The 21,653-nt window shown below is 35.4% G+C and overlaps 1 protein-coding gene across 3 annotated transcripts in view; it reads right to left on the bottom strand.

Moving 5' to 3' along the window:
- LOC149797903 (uncharacterized) overlaps positions 1-13,382 on the bottom strand; it is an 83,517-nt gene extending 70,135 nt beyond the window's left edge. For all 3 annotated transcript variants that reach the window (XR_016421914.1, XM_089962944.1, XM_089962945.1), the window contains exon 1: positions 12,802-13,382. Coding sequence is in view for 2 of the 3 variants with exons in the window: in XM_089962944.1 (XP_089819070.1) it covers positions 12,802-13,307 (506 nt within the window). In the remaining variant the exon portion in view is untranslated. The remainder of the gene's footprint in view (positions 1-12,801) is intronic.
- Between the last annotated feature and the right edge of the window lie 8,271 nt (positions 13,383-21,653).

The raw sequence follows: 21,653 nt of genomic DNA, 5'->3' as shown, positions 1-21,653 counted from the left end.
CACTTTGACGAATTTGCACTCAGATCAAACATCACAATTATCAACCATAACAATTTGTCACATTAGACGGATGTAAAATTCAGAACATTTTCTAAATTATACAAGTCCAACATTACATATTTACTGACAAGTTACCGCATTGTTTTGCAAAATTTTGGAAAGAAACGCCAAACATTACTACTAGAGAGGTCGTTTATTTAATCAAAGAAACGTAGCTTCCCGGAAGACCAAATCAGTTGAAATATTTTTATATAAATTATCAAAAGATTTTCAAGGAAGACAGAAAAGAGGTTGTAAAGTTTTTATTTTTGGATCTACTCAAAGGACACTTAAAAATTTACGAACCAATAAACCTTATATGGTTCTACTTATTCCATAAATAGCGATGAGAGACCATATTTTAAACAATATTTACCAAAGCAAACGTGGAAGTATATACGAAGTGTTTGCTCCATTTAAAATATGAATTATGGGGGTACTCTGGTCTGATTTACACGTAAAGTTATTTTTAGTCAAAATTAAATGCGGTTTAAAACTGATAAATCTTTTATGATCTTTCGCCTTCACCAGACTAACTAGACTGCATACCGTATTCCGATTAGCTCAGTAGCCACAAAGCATATGACCAGACTTGTAAGAATTAACGTTATCAAAGCCATGTATCTCTCTCTCTTTCTCGCTACTACTGGTATTTCGGTGTCCACCGTGCTCTATTTTCTTATCCTAACCAACTTCAGAATTAAGTTTGAGACGGCTGAGATTACTTATTGATGGCTGAAGACATGAATCCTTGATTTACACCTTTGTCATTATCCGTGCTTCGTTTTGATCCCCAAAATATTAATAGGGTTTCATAGATTTACGACGAAGTGAACATTTTCGAAGTGTGAGAGTCTTGTGTTAACCAGATCAAGAGATAAAAGAACACTCACAGCAACCTCTATCGTGCTTCACTTTAATAGTCATTACGTGGCATGGCTGAATACCTGAACAAACACATTTTATGTTTTTACATAAAACAAAACTAAAAATCAAACACCCAGTCCTCATTCTGTGCGGCGCTGCAATTTAAAAATGAAGGTGCAACATACTACTATTTTATTCTGAAATCGATCTCCTTCAGTGTGTAAAAATCAGGAAATGTGTTGGTCAGTTTACCAAAGGCAAACAGTTCGATTAAATCGGATTTGAAAAATATTGTGCAAGTTTGCAACATTTTAGTATAATTTTAATACGATTTTGTCAGTGCAAGCCCTTAATGCAAATGAATCGTTATGTCAAGGAAAGAAGAACATGAAGTATTCATGCTAATTAGGCATATTAAAATGATTCAAATTCCTAGATAGTTAATCTTAGACCAAACCCTAATTCTCGTCTAAATAGTCGAGCCTCAACATATGACGTCAGTGGAATATACACTGCAATACTTAAGTGAGACATGTTAGCTATACTAATATTTAAGGTTTGTATTTATCATTACATTTGAAGAAACGAAAATAAAACTTGTCAATCACCTATTCAAAAATGGCAGTCCTTAGAGCTTTTTTGTTAGTTAATATTTAAGATGACATCACTTATTATGTGATGCATTCGCTGATCATAAATGCTAGTGCAGACCGTCGGACTCATTTAGGAACGCATGACTGGGTCATATAGGTTCTATAATTAATGGAGATTCACATAATCGAATTCGTTAGTTTATTTTCATGTAAGAATTCGTACATAGCATTGCTATGAAGAATACATCCTCTCTATAATATATTATACAAGTCCGAACGGAAAAATGCAAAAGAGGGACCGGAAACCTCCACTAGAAATATACCATAACAATATGAGTTTTGATAGGTTATGTTGCACGCAGATATGTTATCTCTGCAAGAATAAGCTCCATTAAATGCTGGTGCGGAAGGGGCATTCCGAGTAGAAATTTGCCGAAATAGCGCCATCTATCCTTATCTGAGTAATGGATTCCTATTGTACGTATGATACAATGTATCAGCACCACCCTTTAAATACGAGACAGTTCAACGTGATTTTCATTCGCGAAGTATATATCAAAATCTCAGTCATGCACTCAGGTGTCTTGCCTCATGATGTGGGTCAGTGTTTAGTATGTACAATAAAATAGAAAGAAAGAAACAAAGAAAACAAGTGAATTAAAACAAGAAACACGTGTACGCAGACAAATTAGATTGATACGTACAGTAAGGAAGGGAGGAAGGTAGATAAATTAAAATCATGAGAGAGAGAGAGAGAGAGAGAGAGATTCAGACAAATGGACGTAAAATAAAATTTATTTAGTAAACAAATGCAGCATAATGAAGATAATCTGGACAATATGTCAATATATAAAATTCATCTTTCGCTGTTCATCAATGAAATATCAGCGTGTAAAATCGAAACCGATGGAATAAGTATATCTTACATCATTTTGAGGCAAATGAAACGTAACTATATTCCATAGATGACAGCCTTTCTATGAAATATGTGAAAATTTAGGGAACAACATTCCTGCCATCGCTGCACAGTTCGCATCTGTATATTAATCCGGGTTCATTTCTATTCCCGTGTGCGTGAAATGTTAAAAGCTATCAAATACCGGAAATGAGTATAATTAAGGGTTCTAGATAAAATGAACAAATGTATGTTTGTCATATTTGCCCACTCTGAATTTAATGTGCTATTTGCTGCATAATAAAATCATGTGTATTTATATTTACCATCAATCTCATGTTAAATCACACAAGTCAAAGTGGGTTCCTGCAACCTAATTTACACTCTTGTCTGGAATTGTAAATTTTCAACACCAGTGTAATTTTTTTTGGTCAATACTGCCTGTTGCTTAATTAACTTGCTTGTAAAAGCATTCCTTCCATTACTTGACCACAAACCAATCAATTCAAGCATGTGACTACGGGTACATCTTTACGGAGTTGGTGACGTAAGGATCTAATTCTTGTGACAAAACACATTATTTGAATGAATCATCATTTCGTATCGCTATCGTCTGGAATATCTCATGTTGTTCTTGTGAGTTTAATGCCATTATACACACACACACACAGATATATATATAATGGTAGTCTCTCGAGTCGAGGAAGACAAGTTGTGCGATCTCATTCAACGGTGGACGCGCATGTGGCTCCTGAGTCCAAATTCTGATGTACACAGGCGGTTGCAGGTGGGGCATGGGACACCGGTGGTTGGTGGTATTTGTAATACAGTTCTGTGACGTTTCTCCCGAGTTGCAGCAAGACGCTGGCGGCGGTCATCCTCAAAGGTGTAACAGGCTTTTCTGGTCAGCGCTCGCCAATGGCTTCTGTCTAAGGCAGCGAGCTCGAGCTGGCGGGGTTGGAGGTCTGTCCATTTGATGTTCATCTTGAGGTTGTCTTTGTACCTCTTATGAGGGCGGCCTTGGTTTCGGTTTCCCTGGGCTAGCTCGCCATAGAACAACTGCTTTGGGATTCTGCTTTGATCCATGCGGATGACATGGCCAGTCCAACGAAACTGGGCCTGGATTAGTTTGGCTTCGATGCTTGTTGTGCTGGCTCTGTCAAGGACTTCCTGGTTGGTGATTCGGTCCTGCCACTTGATCCGCATAATGGATCTCAGGGAGCGCTGGTGGAATTGTTCCAACTGACTGATATGTCTTCGGTAGAGTGTCCACGTTTCACAGCCATACAAGAGAGACGTGAGGACAACTGCATTGTACACTTTCATCTTTGTTGACAGGCGTATGTCCTTGTGCTGCAAAACCTTGGTTCGAATTCGTCCGAGTGCTTGACTGGCTTTTTGGATCCTCGCAGTGATTTCTTTGTTCAGGTAGCCGTCACTAGATATTGTACTGCCAAGGTATTTGAAACTGTCCACATTCTTCAGCTGCGTGTCGCCAATGGTGATACAGGGTTGTGAGGGGACAGTGGTTGGGGCGGGCTGGAAGAGGACTTCTGTCTTTCTTAGGCTGATTGTGAGTCCAAATAAGTTGGAGGCTTCAGAGAATCTGTCCATGATTGCCTGTAGGTGAGTCTCTTCATGGGCCATGAGGGCACAGTCATCTGCAAAGAGTGCTTCAATGATGAGTCTTTCTAGCGTCTTTGTTTTTGCAGCTAGGCGACGGAGATCAAACACTGATCCATCCAGGCGATACCTAATGTAGATGCCAATGTCAAGGTCACTGATGGCATGGAACAGTACACATACATACATACATACATACATACATACATACATACATACATACATACATACATACATACATACATACATACATACACATGGCTGCCAGTACAACTGTTGGAGGGAGAACCGGAGACGCGAACCCACCTGGACAGAGATGAGATGGCAGTTATTGGTAAAGACGAGTGCTTAAGACCCTTGGCACCCGTAATTTCTGACACTCAATGTATATGACATACTCAGAAGAATGCTAGCGATTTGTTAATGTTATACATTGGAGGGATTGAGCTTCTAAATTTAACAAAAAATATTTTGCAGAATACCGGTTAAACGGGTTAAACGGGTGAATAAAAATTCTTCACTTGTAAGTTTATTAATATTTCACAATTTTATTGCATCATCCTCATATGATTATACCTATATTATAGATTGCCTTTTTCTACATGATGATGTTCGGATCAATATGATGCAAGTCTGTGGAGAGGAACTGTCACCATACATCGAGATAAGTAAATGGCAAGCGAGGTACCCTGTGCAGACTTTACCAAACCCTCTGTCGGTATCCAATGATTTACTCTCGTTTTCCCAGTCGCCGCTAACAAACGTTCGGCGAGGCAAAATTTATTTTGGTCTAGTTAGCTGCACGTGGTATCACCAGCTGAGTCGACCACGGTGTAACAGCCGAATCTATTATACAATGAAGTCTGTTGAGATTATTAATTCATATCATGTTTCTGGACTTTCCTGCTCACGACGCAATTTCGATAATGATATAAAATGTGTTATGGAAGAGAAGTAGCAATATCTACGAAGCTACGTCTCCAAGAAGTTTCCCGCTTACTGGATTACTTAGCCTTATTAGATCTGCGTGTATAGGGATTTTGTTTTCTTTTCATTCTCATACATTTTGACATTTTGTTGCTATACTTACTGTTCAGAGGTCAATATTAAAACCCAACAGCCAAATTGTCGTTGGAACGTACACATATAGATCACAGTAACCTTTGTTACTACATTGAATGGATGCATAATATACGTACAGCGTTGACTGGGAAAATTACTCTGTCATGGATAAACACCACGATAGACTGGAACAAGAAAAGTAAGTGACAATCGTCTATTTCGGGTGGAAGGAGATTGCTTTCGAGTAAGACGCACATACTAAGTTCCAGTATTGCAGTTTAAACTGTATCTATGTCATCAGAGCACGTTTGCTTGCTAGACGAAACGTATGTCCCTGATATATTTGAAAAAGACAACAACAGGACTTGAACTTTACGGACGCATGTGAGAGAGAGAGAGAGAGAGAGAGAGAGAGAGAGAGGAGGGAGGAAGATGTTGCTGTTGCTATGGATTTAAAGTAATTTTTCAACACATGATAGTTTATACATGGTGGCCAGTATATTGGGTGGAGGAAGAGCCCGGGAGAATGCCGAGAAGATGCATCGACTCACGGAAGCTACTGCAAGCTTTTTCCACATTTCCACATACCCACGTTGGCTGAGCTCGTAGTTCTGTACCCACGCGGACAGAGGGCGATAAGCTGCAAAGCTAAACGACTCTGTTACCCTTACCCGGTACCTCAGAGAGAGAGAGAGAGAGAGAGAGAGAGCTTATCACACATATGAGAGATCCTAACTCTAGCTTAGTTACCAAAACATGTTGTGATATTTTGTCTTATTGTGTACCTTGCTTAAAAGAAAATATAAAATAAAGTTAGTTCTGGATTTTATCCAAACATTGTTTGTCCTGGAATTCAGAGCAATGACTTCTCTCCTTTAAAGCCGATGTTTATTGTGTCTGACTTTTTTTCAAGAGATATAGCGATGAGTGTGAGAGAGATAGAGGGGTGATATGAATGATTTCCCGTTAGTAGCAATTCACAACCAGTCATGCATCAAAGTACGTTCGCCCTCAAACACAATCGACACGGATACTTGACTTAATGATTGTTCCTCGACCAACAGAATGATTTTCAGAGGTAAGAAATTCTATCACGACACATCTATATATATATATATATAGAGAGAGACAGAGAGACAGAGAGAGAGAGAGAGAGACCTGAGTTATTGAGGATGTTCTCAGTATCGTGAACAATGCATTGATGTTGGATAGGTGAGGAAGTACAGGAGGGTGGAGAACATGGATCAGGAAGTGACGTAAATAAATAAGTGGGTAGAAAGATGTAGTATAAAGGTACAATATTAGAGTGGATAGGTGATATACGGCATGTGAACTTCTATTACATCCGACGATCGGTCGCGCATTGATATTTATCAAAATTAGTACGTCTGTATATTGAGTAAAGAAAATCATATAGATAAGGGATTTGATTAGTATGTATGTAACCAAGCTGAATAGATAAACTGGTAAGTAAGAACGAAGGTGTTAGGTAGGGTAATATAGTGGATAGGTAAATACAAGTCAAACATGTAGGTAGATAATTAAGAAAGGAGACAGGTAAGAGGGAGGCTTAGTAAGCAGGTAAGTGAAGAATGAATATTCATTTGTCCACCTATATTTTGACTGCCTTTACTTATATTCCTGAGCGTAAACACATATATACCATAAGAGTTAAAAACTATCTGGAGTTTCAAACTATCTGAGCGTAAATACACCTATGCAATGAGTGTTTCAAACTATCCGGGTGTAAACACATGTATTCTATAAGAGTTTAAAATTATATGAGCGTAAACGCATACAATATGTGCGTTTCAAACTATTTGAGCGTAAACACATACATACTTTTTCAAATTATTTGGGCGTAAACAAGTACTTACCACGAGTGTTTCAAACGATTTGGGAGTAAACACGTGTATTTAAAACTATCTGGGCTTAAACACGTATACTGTGAGTGTTTCAAACTATTTGGACGTAAACATAAATAGGCTATGAGCATTTCGAATTATCTGGGTGTAAACACGTGTATTATAAAAGAGTTTATAACTAAAAGGGCGTAAACACATTCCACAAAGTGTGTTTCAGACTATCTGGGCGTAAATACATTTACACAATGTGTTTCAAACTATATGGTGTTGTGATGTGATGTAATTTGGATTTTTAACGTAGCTTTAACAATTTTTCAGTCATATCGCTATGATGTCTGCAATGTGACAGTTTATAGTGATGTCTAGCACTGGGGTATGATGCCGCAGACAAATATCATGATGTCCCACCCAGTCACATTATCCTGACACCATGCCGACCATTCCTAACACTAACCTCTTAATGCTGAACGCCCAGCGAGGCAGCTGTTAGTACCATTTTTGTAAGTCTTTGGTATGACTCAGCCGGGGATCGAACCCACGACCTCCCGCATCCGAGGCGGACGCTCTAACCACTAGGCCACAGCGTGATTCAAACTATCTGGGCATAAACACATTTGCACAGTGTGTGTTTCAAACTATCTGGGCGTATATATATATATATATATATATATATATATATATATATATATATATATATATATATATATATATATATATATATATATATATATATATATATATATATATATATATAACACAGGAGTTTAAAACTATCATTAAGTCGACAGGGCAATTCTAAATAAAAGGCATACTGATATCCGAACAAGAATTTTGTAATGGAATTCTTTCGATAGCATCACGATTTTAATACAATTTTTGATCTACTGGAAGCCAGTGATGACGTCTCTTTCTGTAGCTTACCATGATTTTGTAAGATCATTACGGAGTCAAGTGACCGAAATTAGAAATCATTTCGACGATAATGGGAGATGTATCTAGTTATAATTACTCTGTCTATCTATGATTTTACGGTGACGTACATGAATTAAAATCTTTTGATCTTCCTCGCCACCTTTAATTAGATAACAGTTAGATAACAATTAATTATAACAATAAACACCATCCAGTCAAACACAAAGTAACGATTTTCTGGTGACACTGTAAAAGAACTAATGTATTGTACAGAGTTGTGCAAATCTATTGTCGACTTTGTCCGAGTTGGACATTTGTGCCTCTTGTCAAGCAAGTTTGTGCAAGTTAGTTGTCTGCGAACAAGTAAATTTTCCGCGTCTTAAAACACTGCAGTCTGAAATTGTAAGATGAATATTATTCCCTGGCAATGAACGCGGAGTAATACGTCCTAGTTTAATCCACGAGTGTGAGAGAATAAGTTCATCAAGAAAACCAATACAAACTTCCATATTCAAACCTAATGAAAACATCACTTACACAATGTTTGCTTATGTATAGTATGATGTCATGGATAAATTGTATTATTTGAAATGGTACATTTCCCCCGTAATTCGTTGTTTGAACCAGTAGTCACCAACGCTTTAGAATAATCTAGCTGACGTGCTTGAATGCGTGTTGCTAGAAAATACGGATACTTTCGTGATTTGGTTTCAAGAAGATGGGAATACTACTACTACTACTGCTGCTGCTTGAAAAGGCTTTCAGATGGATCAAACGAATGTGAAGTAAGAAAAGCCATGCAAGTGTGAAATTAGGGTCTCGTGAATATGCGGTTGTTAGAGTCAACTCTTCTTGTTGTTTGCGTTTAACGCAAGTTTTCAGCGAATGGTAGGCTATGCATGGCGGCGAGTTTAGCTGGTGGAGGAAGAACCTGAGAAAAGCCTGGGATGAACCACTGACCTATGGGAAGCTACAGGTAAGCTTTCTCGCATACCCACACTGACCGAGGCCGAGACTCGACCTCACGCGGACTATATATATATATATATATATATATATATATATATATATATATATATATATATATATATATATATAAAGATAGTATTTATATCCATCATATTTAACATGTCTAGATGCTAATCGCGGTATTAAAAATAATACGCTAAATTTTATATTTTGGATCAATCTTTCAATATTTTGTATTGTATTTATATCTGAAACTTATGTCTATCTACGGCAAAATCGAAATAGAGATATGCATATAACTACTGATATTTATTTTATTAGATTTGACATAAATCCCAACAAATTGTTTTCATGTTTACTTCATAATTCTGATGGCACACGCTGTAAATCGAAAATCAAACCCTGAGGAATGACAACCGCTACTCGGCATTTTTCGCCTTTTAAAAAACCCAGTTCAAACAACTTACAAACAAGGCTTTATGTGATATAATGTTTATTTTCATTAACAGCGACATATTTGCCGACAACTGAAACTGTTTAATTCAAATAATAGTCTTAAAATATACATACTTGACGAGAAACTACTATATAAGTCTATACTCGCTCATAAGTCGAATCCAAATGCAGACTGCACAAATCCAGATCTTTAGAACAAACAACTAAGACCCTGTTTACGCGACGATAGAAGTTGTTCGAAGTTGGTTCGACTTATATGCAAGTATATACGACATTCTTTCCTAATCCCAAAGAGTGTAACACGTACTTGTATAATGCAACACAAATACAAGAATGATTCCGCGCTAATGTGGCGGAACAGAAAACTATAATTAAACACGCTGTTAATATAAATGGACTCATTGGTAAGTGTTTTGCATATAAAACATGGTAATAATTTATCAGAAGTGATATAATAAAGTTCGGATGAAAGCAAAATTGTTATCATCGTGAGTATGAATGGTAATTGTTGACTAGCTAGTTGGTATCTTTCTTTACATTTACCTCTCCCAAAGTCAATGATTAAATCTGTCCCTCCCCATTTTTTTTTTAAATCAGCAATTCGTTTCTAAACTCACTGGACAAAATGCTATGTTCCTTTTCATTTTGTTTTTCTTTTTTCTGAACAATTTCCTGGTTGTGAGTTAAACTGTCTAAACCAGCAATAATTGAAGAAAAAAATATAAAAAGGCTTTTCGGAATGCGATTATGCTTCGTGTTTAATTTTCCATCCAAACACGAAGTCATTGGCACATTGTTATTTCATATTAAGTACAGAAACGCCTTCATTGGATTTTTAAAAAACAACTTTCATTATCAATTACACAATCTCTCCCAATAATATTAAAATTCATATAAAGTTGAAGATTTGATATTAAATGCAAGGAAAATCCAATCAGAACGTAATAATTACTTATCAAGTCATGCCTACTAAGTATCATTTACTCATTTTATTGCTGCCCTTATGCCGATACTTTTAGCAACATATTATGCAGAATAATAATTATTTAATAATTAACAATTATAACTGCAAAATTTCTCTGGAAACACGGACAAGCAAAAACCTGTACTCAGAAAAGAAGCAGAATGAATTCACAGTTATATCGTCAAAAATTATTGTACGTATTAATTTGAAATAAATACCAAATCCTTAATTGGCATATACGAAGCAAGAAAATAGATTTTGAGTTATAAACAAAATATTCGGCCTTAATATTGATGTACTTATTATTTTCGGAGGATTTAATAAGTAATAAAAACCCCATGTCATAATGTAATTCGTTATAATAATAACAGTAACAAAGGAACAGAAACAATACAAGTACTTGTACTATTACTATCTTCTGATAATACTATTTAACAAATAAGAGGAATAAAAAGAAAAATTGATGGATAACGATAATCGTTAAATTATGAAATTTGTTACTTATGTTTTTAATGATACCTGATATTATGAACTTAAGTGATACGAGCTTACGCAGACATTGAATTTCATTTGAATAAAGATTCGTAACGGCATATGGCAGATTTCCATTGATTACACCATATAATAATAATAATAATAATAATAATAATAATGATAATAAATGATAATGACGATGACAACAACAACGGATGAGCATAACTGATATCATGTTTAAATAAAAAATGTATATCTATACATAAACCTGCATATGGACCGATTCGCTGTATATATATATATATATATATATATATATATATATATATATATATATATATATATATATATATATATATATATATATATGTGTGTGTGTGTGTGTGTGTGTATATATATATATATATATATATATATATATATATATATATATATACACATACACACACACACATATATATATATATATATATATATATATATATACATACATATATACATATATATATAATATATATATATATATATACATACATATATACATATATATAATATATATATATATATATATATATATATATATATATATATATATATATATATATATATGTGTGTGTGTGTGTGTGTGTGTGTGTATACACACACACACACACACACACACACACACACATATATATATATATATATATATATATATATATATATATATATATATATATATATATATATATATATATATATATATATATATATATATATATATATATATATATATATCGATCGGTAGGTAACCTAATGCAAGGATATCAATTATTCTCTACAGTTTAAAAAATTAACAGTTTAAATGGCATTTCAAATTCAGTAAATTTAATTGAGCTGCAATTGTTAACGCAAGATTTGTGACAATATTTGTCAGCGATTAACACTACCCTCTTCCCTGGTTAGGTACAATATCAAGTTACACTGCCGTCTTCTCTGGTTAAGTACAACAAAAATTAACACTGCCCTCTTCCCTGGTTAGGTACATCAGCAATTAACACTGCCCTCTTCCCTGGTATGGAGGTACAAAAGCAAATAAAACTGCCCTCTTCCCAGATTAGGTGCAACAATAATTAACACTGCCATCTTCGCTGATACGGAGGTACAATAGCAAATAAAACTGCCTTCTTCCCTGATTAGGAGGTACAACATCAATTAACACTGCCCTCTTCTCTGATTGGGTACAACATCAGGTAACACTGCCTTCTTCCCTGATTAGGTACAACAGTAATTAACACTGCCATCTTCGCTGATATGGAGGTACAATAGCAAATAAAACTGCCTTCTTCCCTGGTTAGGTACAACAGCAGTTAAAACTGCCCTCTTCTCTGATTAGGTACAACAGCAATTAACACTGCACTCTTCCTTGGTTAGGTACAACAGCAATTAACACTGCCCTCTTCTCTAATTAGGTACAACAGCAAATAACACTGCCTTCTTCCCTGATTAGGTACAACAGCAAAGCCAAAGAAAACCTCATTCTTTCTTCTTGATCTAATATGATTTATTTCATCGCAGACACACGTACTACGTGGAATTCCACGGTAAATAAATCTAATATGAAAGAATTCTTTCAATATATTGTCAAAATTTCGAATCACTTAATGAGGTGCGGTGGCTCTGTTGGTAGAGCGTGAGACTCGTACTCTGTGGGTCGCGGTTTCAATACCCACCCAGGCCAGCCCAGGTAGGATTGTTTCCTCGGCCCGAGGATGATTATTACAAGTACCGTAAAAACCTACGAAACTAACACCAGAAACGTGCACAACATCTTTAAGGTTGAATGCATGTGGTTCTCATCATCGTAGGCACATGAAAAAGCGTGCCAGTAGCTTCGAGTTGGTTGGTCGTCTTACCCTGGGTTCTTCCTCCAACTGATATACTAGCCGTAAAGTACAACCCCACAAAACCAATCAAGGTTAAAAGAATGTAACAACTGCATAAATGTGACAGGGTTTCAATAAGATCTGAAATTACATTTGAGTAAGTAGGAGCTAGAATTTGGATAATGTGAACCAGAATTCAAAACAGAACACTACTTACCTTGAATTCGTGCAGTCCTCGTATAAAATGTCAAATTCCTTACAAGAAATAAGTTTGCACCTATTGACACCTGGCTGAATTGCTCCCAAGCCCCGGAGAATTCGTACCTGTTCAACATTGCAGACAATGGGTGTAATGTCCAGTCTCTTCAGCTTTGTATACACTGTGTGTAATCCCCCAACAAGATGTTTCAAGAAGAGTTCAAAAGCCTGTGGGAGGCAAATAAGTTCTTTTCCATTCACCATGAACGCTGCAACTTTGGCAGAACGGTACTCTATCAATTTGCATACATTGTTCTCTGGGTTGCAGGCGACAGGTGGTGGGGAACTATATGATACTTTGTTTAGTTTGTTCATTAAGTCCGGAGTGTGATTTAGAAATGCCGAAATCCCCAGGGACATCCCCGTCCCCTGAATCTGATCCTTCCCATGTCCCAAAGTGGAGTGCGCCCTTGGTGGGGAAGGCAGGCAATTCAGCTTTTGCACTGACGTGCCGCCTATCTCCATTTTAACGCTTGTCCGATAGAATGTTAACTGATGCGATATTAAAAGCGCTATACGCTAGCCGTATTATAAACATTAATGACACCACAACACTGCATTCGAGTGTTTTATACAAAGAGAAATACAATCAGGCTTATCCTTAGGTCGGGGCCGCAAACACACTCGTATCATCTGATAGGCCGAAGCGTACTGACAGTGCATCATGAATACTTAATTAAACGTTTTCTTAGAAAAATATACTTCCGATTCTTGTTTCATATTAAGATTAATGAAATCAGAATGGGAGCAAAAGTAACAGATAAGGTCAAGTCTGTTAGCTAAAAGTATCGAGCAAACTGCAGATGAGCGAAATGAGCGAAATGAAATGCTGGTCTCAGTTGGGTGGAACGAAATGTCTGTATAATATGATCACGATACTGACCAAGATCCAATAGAAATTACTGTTAATTGCATAATTGGTGAAGGTAGAAAAAATGTATTGTTTTAAATACTGTACCAGGATGAAAGCCACCCGTTAGTAACAATCTGAGACATTCTGGATATGTTACACATTTTACACTTTACTCAACATAATGATTTTTTTGAAGTCATATAGATTAATTAATGTATTTATTATATATTTGTAAATCTATACATGCATCAATATATACTCTCTGTCTCTTTCTGTCTGTCTGTCTGTCATCTGTCTGTGTGTCTCTGTCTGTCTGTCTGTCTGTCTGTCTGTCTGTCTGTCTCTCTCTCTCTCTCTCTCTCTCTCTCTCTCTCTCTCTCTCTATATATATATATATATATATATATATATATATATATATATATATATATATATATATATAAGAGATTATATTTACTCACTAGTTAGGTTTTGTATTTATCATCATGTATATTATTATTGAATGCGAATACGGATTATTGTTTATTAGAATAAGGAGAATTTTTTATATATATAAATTGAAACACAACGAAGCCTTTTATCGAAAAGAGGATGAAATAAAAATATATTAGTCAAATTAAAAACATAAACAACACAGAAAAATTGGTTTGATCACTCATATCTCTCGACTTTTGGCTTCTTCTGAAAACTGTCAAGTTCGAGTAACACTCAACATTGGCTTGTAGAAGAGAGTTTTCACATACTGAGTTTCAAATTTCTTCACAGTTTACTCGAATTAAGAAAAATGTATTGTTGAGTGAATACTTTGACTTGATTTTACCTAGATCGATCCTCATTTATCGGACTGGTAACCTGGAGACAATTTATAACACAAGTGATCTCTCCGTGTTCAACAAAACATTGCATATGGACAAGCAATGCGTGTTAGGTACGTGAAAATACACGTAAATGCACAACGCAGAGAGAGAGAGAGAGAGAGAGAGAGAGAGAGAGAGAGAGAGAGAGAGATGTATGTCGAATTCACGATTTAAGTTGTTGAATTTTACTTACATCAATGTGGGATTTACCTTTAATCTTCGTTATGTAACCCATGTCTGGTTTTTAATTCCTCCTAGATGCAAATTGTTATTATTTTATAATGACCAATACAAAATGTCGGTGACATCACAGTGCCATCTGTAACATAAGGTGACCAGGTTCTATAATGTACAGTACAGAATGTCGGTAACTACATAGTGCCATCTATAACATAAGGTGACCATGTTCTATAATGTACAGTACAGAATGTCGGTAACTAAACAGTGCCCTCTATAACATAAGGTGTCCATGTTCTATAATGTACAGTACAGAATGTCGGTAACTACACAGTGCCCTCTATAACATAAGGTGTCCATGTTCTATAATGTACAGTACAGAATGTCGGTAACTACACAGTGCCCTCTATAACATAAGGTGTCCATACTCTATAATGTACAGTACAGAATGTCGGTAACTACACAGTGCCCTCTATAACATAAGGTGTCCATGTTCTATAATGTACAGTACAGAATGTCGGTAACTACACAGTGCCCTCTATAACATAAGGTGTCCATGTTCTATAATGTATAGTACAGAATGTCGGTAACTACACAGTGCCCTCTATAACATAAGGTGTCCATACTCTATAATGTACAGTACAGAATGTCTGTAACTACACAGTGCCCTCTATAACATAATGTGTCCATGTTCTATAATGTACAGTACAGAATGTTGGTAACTACACAGTGCCCTCTATAACATAAGGTGTCCATACTCTATAATGTACAGTACAGAATGTTGGTAACTACACAGTGCCCTCTATAACATAAGTTGTCCATACTCTATAATGTACAGTACAGAATGTCTGTAACTACACAGTGCCCTCTATAACATAAGGTGTCCATGTTCTATAATGTACAGTACAGAATGTCGGTAACTACACAGTGCCCTCTATAACATAAGGTGTCCATGTTCTATAATGTACAGTACAGAATGTCGGTAACTACACAGTGCCCTCTATAACATAAGGTGTCCATGTTCTATAATGTACAGTACAGAATGTCGGTAACTACACAGTGCCCTCTATAACATAAGTTGTCCATACTCTATAATGTACAGTACAGAATGTCGGTAACTACACAGTGCCCTCTATAACATAAGGTGTCCATGTTCTATAATGTACAGTACAGAATGTCGGTAACTACACAGTGCCCTCTATAACATAAGGTGTCCATGTTCTATAATGTACAGTACAGAATGTCGGTAACTACACAGTGCCCTCTATAACATAAGGTGTCCATGTTCTATAATGTACAGTACAGAATGTCGGTAACTACACAGTGCCCTCTATAACATAAGGTGTCCATGTTCTATAATGTACAGTACAGAATGTCGGTAACTACACAGTGCCCTCTATAACATAAGGTGTCCATGTTCTATAATGTACAGTACAGAATGTCGGTAACTACACAGTGCCCTCTATAACATAAGGTGTCCATACTCTATAATGTACAGTACAGAATGTCTGTAACTACACAGTGCCCTCTATAACATAATGTGTCCATGTTCTATAATGTACAGTACAGAATGTTGGTAACTACACAGTGCCCTCTATAACATAAGGTGTCCATGCTCTATAATGTACAGTACAGAATGTTGGTAACTACACAGTGCCCTCTATAACATAAGTTGTCCATGCTCTATAATGTACAGTACAGAATGTCTGTAACTACACAGTGCCCTCTATAACATAAGTTGTCCATGCTCTATAATGTACAGTACAGAATGTCTGTAACTACACAGTGCCCTCTAAAACATAAGGTGTCCATGTTCTATAATGTACAGTACAGAATGTCTGTAACTACACAGTGCCCTCTATAACATAAGTTGTCCATACTCTATAATGTACAGTACAGAATGTCGGTAACTACACAGTGCCCTCTATAACGTAAGGTGTCCATGTTCTATAATGTACAGTACAGAATGTTGGTAACTACATAGTGCCCTCTATAACGTAAGGTGTCCATGTTCTATAATGTACAGTACAGAATGTCGGTAACTACACAGTGCCCTCTAAAACGTAAGGTGTCCATACTCTATAATGTACAGTACAGAATGTCGGTAACTACACAGTGCCCTCTATAACATAAGGTGTCCATGTTCTATAATGTACAGTACAGAATGTCGGTAACTACACAGTGCCCTCTATAACATAAGGTGTCCATGTTCTATAATGTACAGTACAGAATGTCGGTAACTACACAGTGCCCTCTATAACATAAGGTGTCCATGTTCTATAATGTACAGTACAGAATGTCGGTAACTACACAGTGCCCTCTATAACATAAGGTGTCCATGTTCTATAATGTACAGTACAGAATGTCGGTAACTACACAGTGCCCTCTAAAACATAAGGTGTCCATGTTCTATAATGTACAGTACAGAATGTCGGTAACTACATAGTGCCCTCTGTAACATAATGTGTCCATGTTCTATAATGTACAGTACAGAATGTCGGTAACTACATAGTGCCCTCTAAAACATAAGGTGTCCATGTTCTATAATGTACAGTACAGACTGTCGGTAACTATACAGTGCCCTCTATAACATAATGTGTCCATGTTCTACAATGTACAGTACAGAATGTCGGTAACTACATAGTGCCCTCTATAACATAAGGTGTCCATACTCTATAATGTACAGTATAAAATGTTGGTACCGTAGAAAATGTCGGTAATTTCATAGTGCCCTCTGTAACACAAAGAGTAGATAGTCAGCGCATCGCGTTGTCAGTGTAACAATGCGTGCAAGTTCCCATCTGATTCAGCATCATGGACATTGGCAATCGAAATGCTTATGATGCTAAATATTTTCACAGATCCTTACGATAGTTTCTCGCGAAAAAGATGCAAACCGTTTTTCTTAAATAAACATTATAATGAATATTTTCATTAAAATGTAAAATTTAGGCATCTACAAGGAAGAAGGGTTATACAGCAAGCTTGTACATTGTGATTAAGACAGAAGTAAAGATATGGTTATTAAGCAAGCTTATATATTGTGATCAAGACAGAAGTAAATAAAGGGTTATTAAGCAAGCTTATATATTGTGATCAAGACAGAAGTAAATAAAGGGTTGTACAGCAAACTTGTACATTGTGATTAAGACAGACGTAAAGAAAGAGTTATTGAGCAAGCTTATAAATTGTGATTAAGGCAGAAGTAAAGAAAGGGTTGTACAGCAAGCTTGTACAGTGTGATTAAGACAGAAGTAAAGAAAGGGTTAAAAAGGAAGCTTGTACATTATCATTAAGGCAGAAGTAAATGAAGAGTTATTAAGCAAGCTTGCATATTGTAATTAAGACAGAAGTAAGGAAACAGTTGTACAGCAAACTTGTATATTGTGATTAAGACATAAGTAAGGAAACAGTTGTACAGCAAAGTTGTATATTGTAATTAAGACAGAAGTAAGGAAACAGTTGAACAGCAAACTTGTATATTGTAATTAAGACAGAAGTAAGGAAACAGTTGTACAGCAAACTTGTATATTGTAATTAAGACAGAAGTAAGAAAATAGTTATTAAGCAATATTAAGCAAGCTTATATATTGTGATTAAGACAGAAGTAAAGAAAGGGTTATTAAGCAAGCTTATATACTGTGATTAAGACACAAGTAAATAAAGGGTTGTACAGCAAGCTTGTACATTGTGATTAAGACAGAAGTAAAGAAAGGGTTATTAAGCAAGCTTATATATTGTGATTAAGACAGAAGTAAATAAAGGGTTGTACAGCAAGCTTGTACATTGTGATTAAGACAGAAGTAAAGAAAGGGTTATTAAGCAAGCTTATATATTGTGATCAAGACAGAAGTAAATAAAGGGTTATTAAGCAAGCTTATAAATTGTGATTAAGAAAGAAGTAAAGAAGGGTTAAACATTATTCTTGTTTATTGTGATCAAGATAAAAGTAAATAAAAGTTATTAAAGGAGACTAGAAATCAAGCTTTTCCTTTTACGTATGTAATTCTCTATAGATTGTAATTCGACTGCAATGTTTATAAAGTAAATGTCGTAAGCGGGTAGTGATTATATTGCGTGGAAGATACCACGATTCCGTAAATTGCCGAGTTTTTCCGAGTTTTGATGAGACGACAGATCACGTGGTACCGTGACTCAATACTAGCAAGCTTGTATATGTGATTTAGACAGAAGTAAGGAAAGAGTTATTTAGAAAGTTTATATATTAATGATTAAGACAGAATTAATAAAAGGGTTATTGAGCAAGTTCAAATATTGTGATTAGAGAGAAGTAAGGAAAGAGTTGTACGACAAGCTTGTATATTGTGATTAAGACATAAGTAAGGAAAGAGTTATTAAGCAAGCTTTTATATAGTGATAAAGACAGAAGTAAAGAAAGGGTTATTAAGCAAGCTATATATTGTGACCTACGCTCAAAATTACCATTGAAATGTGCATTGTTTTGAGTTAATAGTGTTTCAAGATGTTATCCTTCTTTTTAGTGACAGTTCTTGTACTAAATTCCCTGGCGTTGTTTGTAATCCGTATTTAATACGTACGTGTACATTTATATATGTAACAATTTGACAGTCTGTCTATGTGTTTGTCTTTCCTAGTCACCGATCGAGCTTTCGTAAGTCCATCCTTCCATACACGTATATGCGCCAGTAATTTGTTCTTTCGTCGAGATGTAGATCTCTCCATCACCAGTTAGAAAGATGTCACATAAACGATACACATCATAAAGTGCCACCATTAAAAGGAAGTAGTGTGCATACTGCGAGTGTTAAACCCCTGTACATATTTAAATCAATTCAATCTTCTGCGTACAATAAATGAAAAAACCTTCAAAACATCACGCTGATACATTTTAATTGGATATATTCTCAATATGTACACTACTTGTTGTGCTATCCTACTTGTAAAATATGTTATTATCATTTTTAGTAGAGATACAAAAGCAGTTACAGACCACTTGTAAAACGTTAATCACTGCCATTTCGCGCAGAAGTACGTGAACAACCCTGGCCCAGATATAAATTTAAATCTTAGTACAATCTTGTTAGCTTGCACAGATTTAAAACAAATACTTTGATTTTTTAACGCAACAAAAATAATAAATAGTTCATGAGTTTAATATAATACCAGCTATCTCTGTTGAAGTGATAATGTCTATTTGCTTATACGTTTTGTTGTTGTGTTACAAGTATGGCCAAAACCAAGTTGCTTAACACAATACTATCCACGATAATTAAACAAATTGACCAGTCGATTTCAAACCAAAAAATCTCTGCAATGCGCCAGAAAGATGTAAATTTACAGAATTCATTCTCTGATAATAACAATAAATTAAAAGCATAGCAAGACTGCCAAAACAGTGCAACACGAAGAAAGAATAAATTAGGTATTTTTTGTGGATAATTACACAACTGAATATGGCTAAATTTATAATATAACGTACAGATCTACCAACTTTTACAAGATTTATCTACATAGATTCAGCGGAGATAAGGCATAAACTTTATGGAAAATTAAGTTAGATTCAAACAACACATAGTGACACGGTCTATGAAGTATTTGTTTTACAATTAACCATTGGAATCTCAAAATTTTGACATAAATGTAAAATCATTTACGTCTCTTAAATAATCGAATAAACGTTGACTATTGCTGAACATGAAAGACATGATGCAAGCGGCTTGCTTTTAAGACCAAATGACGCAAAATATTCTCTGGATGTTTTGAATTTGAAGTCATTTTACCAAAAACTAGCTGGGAATACAATAACATTAATCAACACACCAATATACATGACGCAAGCTAAACCGTGCAAGGAATAAAACAAATTAGAGTATAGATACGTAGAATCGATTATTTAACAATTGATTCATTTAAAATGCTGAAATTTAAAATTGACGAAAGTATCAATACGTCAGAATGCGATTATCTATAAGTGATCCAGTTGCTTACAAATTTGACGGTTTCAAGAGAAAGGGTATGAGACAAGATTTATGTAAATGCGAGAGAAGCTGACATATGCAATTTAAAAAGATCTTGTATACCGAAATGATGAACAATTAAAAATATGTGCTCGTTAAATAGAAAGTAAAATGATTTGCTTTGAAATTTCTGGAATAGCTGAAAACATTAAAATAAATGAGGGCAAATATAATACATTCATCATCGAGTTTTTTGTGAAAGAGAACGAATGTTCTAGAATATGAGTTATATGGGGGAAAAGAGCAGATTTGAAAATAAATTTTTAAAAAACTATTTTTAAGTTAAATTGTAAGCGATTTCCTATTTATAGCCATCTTTATATTAATCAAGCTAACAAACTTTCTTGCCAAAATAAAGGCTAGAGAAAAAATAAAACCAAGATGAAGGGAGGTTATAAAAGAACCCGAAAATGTAGCTTCACGAAGCCAAAAGATCCAAGTAAGGTTGAACTTTGTAAGTAATATCTGATATCACTAAGTTAAACATTATTGGCGATATGATGAAATAGCGATATCTGATAGCAATAAGTTCCACAGTGTTGGTGATATGATGAAATAGCGATATATGATAGCAATAAGTTCCACAGTGTGGGTGATATGAAATAGCGATATCTGATAGCAATAAGTTACACAGTGTGGGTGATATGATGAAATAGCGATATCTGATAGCAATAAGTTCCACAGTGTGGGTGATATGAAATAGCGATATCTGATAGCAATAAGTTCCACAGTGTGGGTGATATGATGAAATAGCGATATCTGATAGCAATAAGTTCCACAGTGTGGGTGATATGATAAAATAGTGATATCTGATAGCAATAAGTTCCACAGCGTGGGCGATATGATGAAATAGCGATATCTGATAGCAGTAAGTTCCACAGTGTGGGTGATATGATGAAATAGCAATATCTGATACCAATAAGTT

This window comes from Sinohyriopsis cumingii, chromosome 6 (assembly GCF_028554795.1).
Source record: "Sinohyriopsis cumingii isolate HCF-2022 chromosome 6, ASM2855479v2, whole genome shotgun sequence".
Classification (NCBI taxonomy): domain Eukaryota; kingdom Metazoa; phylum Mollusca; class Bivalvia; order Unionida; family Unionidae; genus Sinohyriopsis; species Sinohyriopsis cumingii.
Note: the sequence above shows the minus strand (reverse complement) of the source record. Positions and strands in the feature narration are given on the sequence as shown.